Genomic DNA, 12,553 nt, shown 5'->3' with positions numbered 1-12,553 from the left:
TTCAGTAAGAGTCAGTGTCGTCACTGCGCCACATGACAGAATGAAGCATCTGACTACAGATGCTTTGTATCCTCAGTTTGCAAGGCTGAATATTTGTTTCTTTTTTCTACTCAGAGATACAACCTGCCAGGAAAGCACCAAGAACACAGCACTAACTAAATCATATTCTGCCACGAGTGACTGCTTATTAGCCAGCAGTTACACAGAAACTTAACGAGTTGAGGGAAAAAAACAAATACAAAAAAATCAGCCTTGTTCAACTCCAGGAATAGTCAAGTGCTCTAGCAGTGTCTAGACACAAAGCATCATACATTTTCAGTGCTCTGTCAAAGGCAGCACTTTTTACATAATTACTACGCATATCTCAAAATAAAAACCACAAGCAGTTACATGTGATGGGTGATCTTTAAAACAGGATCTTAAACTCCTACCAGCCTCTTTCTTACAGCAGTTATTTATTCTCTAAATAATACTTGACCAAAAGAGTTGGAATTGTTAAATCGTTGCAATCGTTAATTCTGTTAAAAAGTGTCAGAATCATTTCAGCACTGCAGGAAAGGCAGAGGAGGTCTCTATGCACTGACTCCAAAAGTCAGTTCTTAAGAATAACGTTACCCAGAAGAAATCACCAAGAGCCGGGATGCCATCACTTAGCAGTAGCAATCCAGCTTCCCAAATTATGTGGAAAGTTCTTTGCCCAAACAACTGCAGTTAGTGTTTGCACTGTACTTAAGCCTCATCTGAAACATCACCTGTGATGTGACCATTTCATACCGTGACTTTTTTCACGGTGCCTACCCACAGCCATGTCGCTGCCCCATGAAGGAAGTTCAGCAGCACCTTTGTGAGGGAATTTCTGATAGCTGCCATAAAATGCAGTCCACTTCAGCATGCTCTCGACGAGGCTTGCACTTCTGCGTACTAGGTAGTTGACCATGAAATCAAATCATCAAGCACACAATCAAAATACTTAAGCAGGCATCATCTCCAAGCATTTGTCAAGGACGTAGGTGAATTTCAGACCAGCAAGCAGTGTGTGATGCCAAGATGCTGCCTACAAACAAGAGGCCAAACAACCTCACAGTGGAACCATCTGCCTCATTTACTGCAACCAACGCATTCCACTTTACTTAACCTAAGGCAATTAATACTTTGTTAGCACACCACAATGAGCCCTTGGGATTAGAAAAGTGAGCCTGGGAGACACTGATCAGACACGGTGGTTTGTGTGGGGGGAATTAGGTGCCGCATCACAGAGTCAGCACTTACATCCCTAATCCTTGTTCTCCTCCTCCTGCAGGCATCTCAGCGGTGTATAGGTGCAATCTATTTTCCTACTGAAAATTCTGAATCCTGCAGGCTTTCCTCTGCTGCCTTGTGAAAAATGGACCAGCACGCTTATTTCTCATAAAGACAGCTAGAAACAGAGCTGCATGCTCCGGGGACACCCCAGATTCAGTCAGATCCTGCCCCACAACAGCCTTCCCCAAACAGGGCTGCTCACAAACCCTTCTCTCACAGACTTTCCTCAGCAATGCCAGAATTACACAGCTGCCACCCTCCAGAACGAAACGACCCAGGGGGTCTGCAAGCCCAGCTGGAGTCTGCTCCGAGACACCTTGCAGCCGGTCCCGAGCAACGTGAAAGCTCTGTCTTTGGGGCATGGCTTACGAGATACAGTCACAAGGAAGGACTGACAGGAGATGAAGAGCAGCGGGGAGTAAAAAAAAGAAGAAGAATTAGAAGAAAGCCACCGCTCAGGGACCGAGTGTGTCCCCACACACACCTGGGGCCCGCCCCCGCCCCGCCCCGCACAGCTCAGCCCTCATAAAGCGCCTCGCCGCCAGCAGCACCCGCAGCCCGGCTCGGCTCGGCTCCTCAGCCCGGTTCGGCCCAGCACAGCCCAGTTTGGCCCGGTTCGGCACGATGGAGACGGGCGGGTGCCGGATGAGCGGCGCGGAGCCGGGCGGCCCGGCCGTGATCACGCTGGAGGAGCTGGACGGCATGGCGGAGGAGAGCCCCGACTCGGCGTACCACAGCCACGGCAGCAGCCTGGAGGAGGAGGCGGCCGAGCGGATGGAGGACGAGGAGCAGGAGCGGCTGCTCAGCTACTGGCAGAGCGTGGGCAGGGGGCACCAGGTGGACGTGCCCCGCGGTAAGAGCCGGCCGGGGGCAGGGGGGCGGCTCGGAAGCCCCCCGGTGCCGTCCCACGGATGGGGGCGGTTGGGGCTTGGCGGTGGCAGGTTGAGGGGAGTAGGCGAATACAGCACTGACCTTGCCTTTTGACGGTAAGCCTCCGTGGCTTATCTTATTAAGAAGTGGCTTGTTTTAAATTTTGAGAGAGATGGGAGAGTCCCCGGGGTGAGGGCAGGCTCACTGCAGCCAGAGCCACGACACCTCGGTGCTGCCCTGTCCTGAGCTCCAGCGGTGCTGAGGGGCTCTGCCTCTCCCAAATCCTCCTCGCAGAGGATGGGGAGCACAGAAGCCTTGCACAGACTGCCTCGGGCACTGTCAAAACGAATCCCCTGATCCTTAAACTCCTCCTAGATTCCAACACAGCAGTGGGAACAGCCTTTCTGCCTCCTTTTCAAGCCACATCTGGAAGTCCCATCCCAGCTTTCTAATGCCTTAGCGAGGAAAACCAATGACCCTTTGGGTGCTAAAAGGAGGCCCAGCAAGCTCAGTCTGAACAGCATTCACTGTCTTGCCCCCATGGGGGTGTCTGACAGGTCCTGCTGCTCCAGCACTCGGTCCTGGTCACACTGATCTGACCGGCAGCCTCCTGCCTGGGGGCACAAAGGGAGAGGGCAACGAGAGAGGGTCCCTGTCTCAGGCATTAAGCAAGGCCTGGACACACGGATGTGAGATGGCCCCTTCTGAGGAGCTCTGCATAGAAGGAACAAGACTCCTTCCCACAAAATGATGTGGAAGTGTCAATGCCTTTTTTCACTAAGATTTATTATGCAGGAGATCAGGTTTGGTAAATATATCAGAAGTAGTATTTTACCATGTTGTGTTTGCAATATAATAAAACACTTCCTTTGTAGTATTAGGGCAGGCATTACAGAAATTGAAATGCAAGACTTCCTTCAGTGAAGTCAAGATACGTCAAGAGAGGATTATACCTCAGCTAGAAGAGCTCATCAATCTATTTACAGTGCAAGTTAACGTAATATCCATGTTTGGTATTCAGTCAGCCTCAGACATCCACAGAGGAAATGCAGATGACATCCTGGGAGGAGAATCCCTTCATTTCACTAGGGAGCACGCAGGCTCTCGTGACCAGTGTGCCCCATCCAAGCAGCTGCTGGCACTGGAGCCCTGGTGCAGGAAAGCACAAGAGCTGTCCTTGGCTGTTTGCTGCCACAGTAATAGCTGTGCACACAGCATCTGAGATCCCAACAACAGCTCATGTATTTCCTGTAGTCTAGTGGAAAAGTCTGTGAAATCAAGGCAATGCCACCCTATGACAATAGCTCTGGGCTGCCACAAGCTTTGACAGCTGTCTTGCTCTATGGGGACAATATGCCTCTCAAAAAGATACCTTGCTAGTAGGCTTTGTTAGTACCTTTCCTGGGTAACAGGAACAAGTCTTCTAAAAACAACAGATTCTGTGAGATTTGAACATCTGTATGACTGGCATATTGATTTATCACGATTAACCAGACTGTAATCCTGTAAGATGACTGTCTGGCCAACAGCAAGCCTTGCAACCAAAAGGTAAAAGAAAAAGCATAGGATGGTAAAATCTAACCTTGGCTTGAGAACTCCATGTTACCTACCTATGCTCAGTAGAAGCAGAAGGCATGCTTCAGCAGCTACTTTAAATTTCTCATTAATAATCTCAATACAAGATTAATAAGCAAGCTTGGGAAGGTTTACTCATCAAAATCATCCACTTGCTAAAGCACAGTGTTCTAAAGGTGCCCAGTGTACAAAGCAGCATGCTCTGAGGTCAAGTACCTTGGCCCCAGATCAAAATCTAGATCTTGAATTGCACCCAATTTTGCCATCAGTTCCAATACGCTTCCCTTGCTGAGGTTGCAGCACGTAAGGGGTAGCACAGCTCTGTTGGTACAGAGGCTGCAGCACAGTTAGAGCCAGGACAGGACTACGCTGTGGCTGGGCTGTCCCGGCCATGCAGCCTCCCCCACCTCATGCACAGCCTCATGAGCCTGCTTGTGAGCAGCTCCAAGGTGCGTGGCAGGGGTCTCGTGGTTCTCCTCAGCATGAAGACTGCTTCCTTGTGCTACAAAGCTGCCTCCTAAACTCAGCAGCCTGGTGTGCATGCCCACTGTTTGAGGGCACAGCTGACAAGTACATCCCAGTCCAGTGACACAGCAGGTCTGATCAGACACCAGTTAAGTTGTGCAACACTTCAAATACTGTTCCATCTTGTCACTGTGTACAAGTCTTGTCAAGTGTGCATTATCTATATACGTTTCTCTGTAAAGACTTGCCTCTTTCATAATACCTACCCATAGGCAGGTATACAATTATTTCAAGACTGAAATTTACCAATTAGTAGTTTTCAAAACTTAATTAAAGCTAGCCTTTACCTAGATATACTGCTACAACTCATTATCATCTTGCCTCATTTTTTCACACCGGTATGTAAGTTTGCAAGTTTGGTCTGGCAGAGGGTATGTACATCAAGCAACTCCCTTGCTTTGTGCTGTATAATCTAGATGTTGTGCAGGCTAAAACATTTATTACCCATGCTATACTGCTTTGCCTGACAGGCAGAGATTCATGAAGTGAAGAATAAAACCCCTAAATGGACTTACTAGTTGTAAATCCTATCCTGTGCATTAACACGGGGGGAAAAAAAAATCTGATCACATTTATCAGCAAAGGAATGAAAACAGAGCTAACATTTCTAGAGCCTTGAAATGTTTCCTAACTCCTTGGTACTCTGGAAGTCTCATCTACTGTTCTTCTCTCAGCATCTGAAGAAATCAATTTTAAATGTCACTACTTATATTTTAAATTTAGTTCCCAGTGACATTTTAAAAAAAGTTTAAAATTAACCGAAGTGCATCTTTCTACCCTTTATTAAAAGGATCTTTACTATTCCAAATGGCCTTAAGACTAAACCCCCTGCACTGGATGCCAGGAGATGTAGGTTTGATTCCCAGCTCAGCTACAGATTTACGAGTGACCTAGGCTAAGTTAATTCTTCTGCATCTTAATTCTCTTCTCTCAGAGATGAATAATACTCTTCCTCCCTCCCCCCATCATCCTGTCTTTTCTGTCTTTAAGACTCTGAGGCACTCAAAACACAGAAGAGAGGGGATCTTATTTCAGCTGGAACATACAGTCCTTTGGAACATGTCTGATACACAGCATGAAGTAGCATGGCAGAAATTCACAAACATTTTCAAACACTGCACAGAAAAATCAAGTTCCTAAGCCTCTATCACAGTGCACAAATGCTTGCATTACTTTGAGTTTGACGTGCAAGGGACCTGCTGTTTTGGAAAAGAGGTTCTCCATTGCTAGGACTAGCCTTATAACCAGAGCTTCTAAGCCCTTCTGCTAGGAGCTAACTTTTAGGCAGAGTTTTTTAGGAACTACAGTTAGAGCTGTTGTTGAGGCAACCATAGTTGCATCTACACCTAATCCAACCGTATTTAAACTACAAAAGCATGGGAGAGCAGGAGTACAGCAATATGCTAGTATTAAATAGGCAAGCACTTGCTCCTTCTATCCCCCTGAGCTCGGCTGGGAAGCGTGATGATTGCTGCAGACTGGACCTTTATTTATGTCTGCAGCTGGAACTCAAGAACAGGTTCACTACAGAATCCTTTACAAAATGTGAGAATCACTCAAAGAGCTGCGGCACGTTTCAGTTGCATCTGTACTAAGCATGCTTAGAGCTCTTCAACAATATTTTCTATTAACGCTCTCCTTCACATCACCTGCTGCCAGAACGCCAGAGCTCAGGCCAGAAGCGATGGCACTAGGCCATACTTTGGGTCCTTCTTGGTCCAAAGGGCAAGAAGAAAGAAAAGGGCAGACATGAAGAGCACGCAAAACACGGTGTCCCTGTTAGTCAAATATACTTGGTGTGTTCTGTTTAACTTTTAAAGTGCTTTATGGTAAGGACTAATTTGAGAACACTGAACCCCAGTGTTTCTTTCAGTCAGGTGTAATCCTCTGATGAACAGAACACAAACCATGAAGCTAGCTTTGCTCTGCTCCCACCTTGTGAAGTTGTTGCATTTTTGCAGGAATGTTCATGCTCACTGCAAGCCAACAGCCTTCTGCCCCTTCCAGCCTTGAACAGAAACTTTCATCTAATGTGCCCAGCATGTAATCAGACAGCCCATACTGATAAAAATTCTGCACCAAACAGAAATAGGGTCAAGATAGCGCACAAGAAAGATCTTTTCTATTTGCTTTGTTAAAATCACATCCTCTCAAGACACATTTCTTCACTGAAGTATGCATTGAGGAATTGTTCACTCACCTTATACTTTACCTTAACAGAACACTTTTCTTCTCCCTCATCTATAGTTTCAGCATTTTTAATGGAAGTATAAAATCTACTTACACTACTACACAACTACACGATAATTTAGGGTGTAAGCAGCTTCTGGAGCTCTGCAGTCTAGCTCCTTGTTAAAAGCAGAGCTGGTTTCCAAGTTAGGCTTCTACCTGTCAGCTTTGAAGTTGCTCGGGGCCTCATCAAGCTGATGTTTTCCCAAGGACAGAGGCCCCTCAGTATTTCAGGCCCCTGTCCTGCTGTTTGATCACTGGCACTGTGTTTTTCTTGATGTACCTCATCAGAATTTTCCACGGCAACTTAGGTCGCAACTCGGTCCATTTTCCGTGGCAACTCAGCCTTCTCTGTACACCTCTGTGAGGTGGTGGGGAGCACTCTTCTTAACAAAATTGGTTGTTTGGCTTCTGTTTTTAAAGTTGTCCTGCCCTGTGAGGCCTTACTAGAAGGGCTTGCATTTAAAAAGAAAAGGTATCACTGGGTGAATCACTGAAGACACAGAGCTTCAGTGTGCACACAGAGGCTGGAGCATGCACGAGCAGCACGGCAACGCGCGTAGCACCAAAGGCTGGGGCTAGCTATCAGACAGAATGTCCTTTGGGAGTGACAGCTCCCACAGCAGTACTTCCCTGAACTGTGAGCAAGAGCAGCCAAAGCAATTTGCTTCTTCATGTGGATACACGTGAATCAGTGATGGAAGACATGCCAGAACTGGCAGTACACCTGTGGGCACTGACAAAAGCCCTTTAAGAGACACACGCGTAATTGGAATATAGAGGGGGTGGGAGGGCAAGACCTGTTCTGAACGGTACAGAGACCAAAGCCAGCCAGCCTTTCCTGCTAGCACTGAAAAGCAAACGAAACTTGTTAAAGGCACACAGTCCACAGAAGTTTAACTCAGAGAAAGCAGAATGAAACATTTCCTTCCTGTTTCTGCAGCTTCACAGCTAACTTGGAAACGCGTTATTTTATTGTAGACATGGCGGAGCCGATTCAGCAGCTGACCAGAAATAACAGCCCCCAGGAGAGGCAGACCATCCCTTTTACTCTGATCCAGCGCAAAGAAAAGGTACCCGCTTCCTTCCTGTTTGAGCTTCTAACAGTCTTTTCAGTATTCATACCTAGATTTCAAAGCTGCGTTCCTTTATACAAGTAACTCATCCACTTATACAAAGCACTAAAAATCCTAAGTGGACATACCCCTTATAGCTGGATAACTGCATTTCTTTTTAACATCTCGCTGTTTTTTCATGCATGTGTGACGTTTTCTGTTTCTGTAAGCTAGAAACTTGCAGGAATGTCAGAAGGCAGTCAAGAATGGCAGTCTTGGTGACATTTTTGAATTAATTTAACAAAACCCCCTCATAATTTGACATTTAAGATAAAACCCCATTTTCTTCATCTAAATCATTGCTTCTTTACAATCATGTTCATTAAACCTTAGGAAACAGTACTTGGAGGAGATTATATGAATTTAAAACCAAAGTTGTAGCTTTGTATCATGGGTCATTACAAAGAGAACATCAATTTGCAAATCCATCTCATAGAAAACATCTTATCCTCCACTAAAACCTTCAATGTCCAGCAATTTTTTTTACAGTTCAGGAAGCATGCAAACAGGTGTCTAACCTTAAATAAATGACAAATAACGAAATCTTTACTAACCGCGTAGGAAGATTTCCCATCCCATTTATTTTAAACAGATCCATATAATTCAAATTTATAAATCTCACTATTTGAGTGTGTTTCATCTGAATGGTTTGGGACTCAACTCTTCATGTTGTAATTAAACGCTCAAAAGCAGTTTCTCTGTAGTATTGTAGTAACTAAATATTAGATATTGCAAGGTCAAAAGTTATCAGTTCCTTATTTTGAAGAACTGCCTGTAGGTCTGCTGAATAGATTTTGGTCCAAGATCATTAGAATATCCCTCCTGGATTTATATGAGAAAGGATTGACACTTACATGTTCCTTTCAAAATCATTTCACTGACAGTCGAAAAAAAGATGCAATTTTTCTTTTATTCGTGTAATTCATTGCACTGGTTTTGTTTATCTACTTATTATATGCCAACTTGAACCTTGAAACAAACTGCATGTGAACTGAGTAGCAAACAAAACACTTAAGGTATAGCTGACGCTGAGAGTTAAAATAACTTCTCGTGCTTGCTATTCTCCTGTTCATAAAGAAATCAACTTCTGTAGGCACATGTTATAATCAAAGCACTGAATATTGTATGACTCTTGTTTGCTTGTGTTTTTTGTTTTTTTTTTTTTATTTTATTTTTATTTAACTTAAAACACAAAATTGTGATCTGACTGTGTTTGCAGCTTGGAGACCTGCTTTATGAAAAACGTCAGTATGGAAAAGCCAAGTGGGCTTGTATAAAAATGAAAGAAAAACAGTATGAACAGAGCATTTGTCTTGGATTCATGAAGCTTATGAGGTACATTTGTGAGCAGAATTCCTCAGGTAATTAGTACCACAATTCTTCATTACAGTGAAAACATATTTATGGACTAGTCCCTCCTAATTAGGAGGATATTTTTATTAGCTGTTTCTGTCTGTATCACCATCCTCCTGTAATACGGCCTTTCCAGTATAATCTAAACCGGATGCTGGTCCCTCTACGTACATGCTAGAAGGGAACCTCTGAAGGTACATGATCGCTGAACTGACTTCTAAGGGCATCCTGACCACTACAACTGCTTGGGAACTGGCTCTGGCTATTTTTGTAGACTGTCGGCTATGAACGAGGCTTTTGCTACAGCATTCAGTGGGTTCGTTGTCACACAAGTACTGCAATCCCCTACTCACAGTGTAACGCCGAGAGCCCGTAGCATTACACTTGCCTTGTGTTAGCTCATGATACTCAACTTGTGCATGTCTGAATGGACACCAAAAATTGGTGTGGTCAGAGAGTATTTTCCACAAACATAATCCCATTTTAACTCAAGAACACTAAAAGGATAGCAAATCCACCATGTCCTTGATAGCTTTTCATTTTTACCATTCTCCAGATGATTAAGAAGTACTACAATAGCCAGTGTTTTGTTCTGTAATACCACATGCTGTGATCAAGCCAAGTCTTAATTTCTTAATTTTCCCACTCCCCCTCCACCCCCCGAATTCTGTTAACATTTTAAATATTGTTTAAAAGTTATTTTGGCTGCAGAACAGCAGTTTTGTTTTCAAGCCATGTACAGAAGCAGATTTCTCACCCCCTAATAATCACTGCTATCTGCACAGTCAAAACCACAAGCTTTATTTACTGCACAAATAAAGCAACATGTTTGTTAACAGTAAATCCTAAATGAATTCACAATGCAGCCCCCTTGTCCTGCCTACATTCTTTGCTCCCAAATATGTGAAACACGAGACAAGGGCAGTTCACAAAAACACATCCCTCTGAAGGTGGAGGTAAGAAGTTACGTCAAACCATCTGCCATACGTGGAGACAGGAGAGCTTGCCAACTACCACGTTTTAGACACACGTGCAAACATATTTGCACACAGAGGTTTTATATATGTATATATGCACATACAGACATGCAGACACATACATACGAATTACAAGGCACAATCAAATGTTACTTCCTACTTGGAATACAGAAATCCAATTTCTGAGGTATGCTGAATTCCTTCTAATAACAACAAACCTTTCTTCTCAGTGGTACTCTATATAATTCAGTAGGAGTTCAGAAATCAAGTAGGGTATGAAGACCTCCTTTTGTATTTTCTAAAAGTCATGTTTGTCTCCTCAGGGCTGTACCTGGGGATAACAATCCCCATCGTCACCATAGTACACACGAATGAGTCTCAGTCGGAGATGACGCAGTCGGTGACGGTAGCGTACTACCTGCCCGAAGTGCTGCAGGATCAGCCACCTCATCCCTTTGACTCTGACATAATCATTGAAGAATGGCCTTCTACTATCGTTTATAGTAGGTAAGAAACATTTTCATTTTGTTCTAGTAAAAATGCAAAAAGATGCAGTTCTCAACATAGGCATGCTGCACATGTTAAACCAACCTCTAAAACTTAAGACATGATTTTCAGTACCTGTTGAAAGCTGCCTGCTTTATGAAACTCGGGTATTCAGAAAATAATGCATATGTAAATGTAAGATATGAAGCATCTCAAAACACACAGTATTCTGTATTGCTGGCAACAAACTATCTAACACATCACTGAAAATGCTGAGTTAAGAACAAACTGTTACCTGCTTGAGACCAACCAGAGTCAGGTAGTGCCATTTGTGAATCATGGCTGAGCTTAGAACAGAGGGCACATCTAGGCTCGGGAAAAACTGGATTTTAAAAAGAACTTGATATGAAGTTGATTGTTACAGGAGCTTCAGAGGAATCACCAATGAAGACTCTATAATGAGAGAAATAAACCTGCTGGCGGAAATTCTGGAGAGCCCAGAGTTATGTTTGCAGGATACATTCATCATTGCAGGATACACAAACCCAGCTGCTGCTAATCGACACAATGAGATCTGGTTCCTCCAAAGACCGTAGCCGCCCGTTTCTGATGCCTGTCTGTTACAAGAATCAGCTCTGATTTACTGGCAGAATTTTACAAGTGAATTGTGTGAGACTAGATGTCAAACCCTTGAGGAAATCTAAAAACGTGGCTTTAGCCAGCTTAGCAAGGCAATCACTCCAACTTACTAAGCAAACAGAGCTAACATATGAAACCAGTTCTAAATAGTTCTTACGGAAATTTTAGCACTGTAAAAATGAGAAAAATTAGTTCACCTTTTCTTCCCCACTTCCCCCTAAGATAAGGGAGGCAGAGCCCTCTCCCCTCACCCACTTATTAGCATCTCTGATCTGTTGGGGCTTGGCACTGTCCTAACGGAGCTCCTGGAGCCCCTGTCCTGGCTTGCTCTGGGCACTTAGTGCTGCACCAGCTACAGAAAGGCACTGCTGGGGCTTTCGATGGGACATGCATTAAAACCAATTCACACATGCAGACTATGCTTGAGAAAAAAGAATTTCTGGGTCTTTATTTCTGAAGATAATTACCAGAGTTAGACCACCAGGATTAAACCAAGGAACAAGACTAGGCCAATGCTGACCAGCTTTGTTCTTATCTCTGGTGGAGCAGAGATTCTCAATGCTTAATGCATTACCTCACCACGCATTCAACCAAAGTACTTTAGACCCTGAGAAGAGACCAAGGCAGCAGAACAGTGCTTAGGCTCACTGATGTTTTGGTAGGAAAGTTACAGCTCACCTTAATCACCCACTTGCAGTGACCCCATGACTAAATGTGTCATTCCCAAACAGAAAGCGGTTCGTTTCAGCTCCAGCTTTCTGAACACTTTATCTTAAATCTTTACTCTGGCAGCAGCGTTTGTAACATTCAGCAATCTGTTCACTACTTTTTATGTTCTTATGGCAGTGTTACACTGCCCAAGTTAGAAATGCTGCCAGTATTTCTCTTAGCACAGAACCACGTAAACTAACTACACAGCCCCGATGCTCACCTGGCCCAGCCCTCTGCTGGAGGGGCCAGCACCCACGGGGCTGCTCAGGGCCTCGTGCAGCCCGGCGTTCAGCACCTCCCGGGACGAGGCTCCCCCAGCCCCTCTGGACCCTGTTCCAGTATTTGACCACCCTCACTGTGAGCATTTCTCTTCCTAATTCCTAATTTTCCGTGCTGCAGCTCATTTCCTCTGCTTTCACCCACGTGGCGAGTCTCAAAGCAGCGCCCAGTGCACTGGGACTCGAAGCCCAGCCCGCACAGCTCCAGCGCCCCGGGCCTGAGCAGCACGCAGGCTTTGCTACGCACCAGTTAGGGAGCACCCAACGCACTTTAGAATCGAGTTAGCAAACAGGTTTGCTCTCAGAAATCCCTTCCATGTCTCCCCTTAGAGATATGATAATAGAGCTTAATCTTAATCTAAGTAAATGACTTTTTATATAAAATTTAATGGAGTATATCCCCAGGGTCACTTATCAACTACCTGAGCTTTTGTGTTCTCCAGTTGCAACACACAACCCAACCAGAGCCTCTGCCTGAGCACTTATGGCAGTG

At 44.7% G+C, this 12,553-nt stretch overlaps 2 protein-coding genes across 3 annotated transcripts in view; one reads left to right on the top strand and one right to left on the bottom strand.

The window, feature by feature from the left end:
- The window catches only part of FANCM (FA complementation group M), a gene marked incomplete at its 5' end in the record, with an annotated part of 70,608 nt that overhangs the window by 51,756 nt on the left and 6,299 nt on the right, over positions 1–12,553 (bottom strand). The gene's annotated exons all lie outside the window — the stretch shown is intronic.
- Positions 1,927–12,476, top strand: LOC309879108 (heme-binding protein 2-like; the record flags this gene model as incomplete). Its single annotated transcript, XM_082762452.1, has 5 exons — positions 1,927–2,155; positions 7,483–7,574; positions 8,836–8,977; positions 10,270–10,453; positions 10,857–12,476. The coding sequence occupies 5 exons, from the start codon at positions 1,927–1,929 to the stop codon at positions 11,026–11,028; spliced, it is 819 nt and encodes a 272-aa protein (XP_082618578.1). The 3' UTR covers positions 11,029–12,476.

Source organism: Aythya marila (genome assembly GCF_965140915.1).
Source record: "Aythya marila genome assembly, chromosome: 5".
NCBI lineage: Eukaryota > Metazoa > Chordata > Aves > Anseriformes > Anatidae > Aythya > Aythya marila.
Note: the sequence above shows the minus strand (reverse complement) of the source record. Positions and strands in the feature narration are given on the sequence as shown.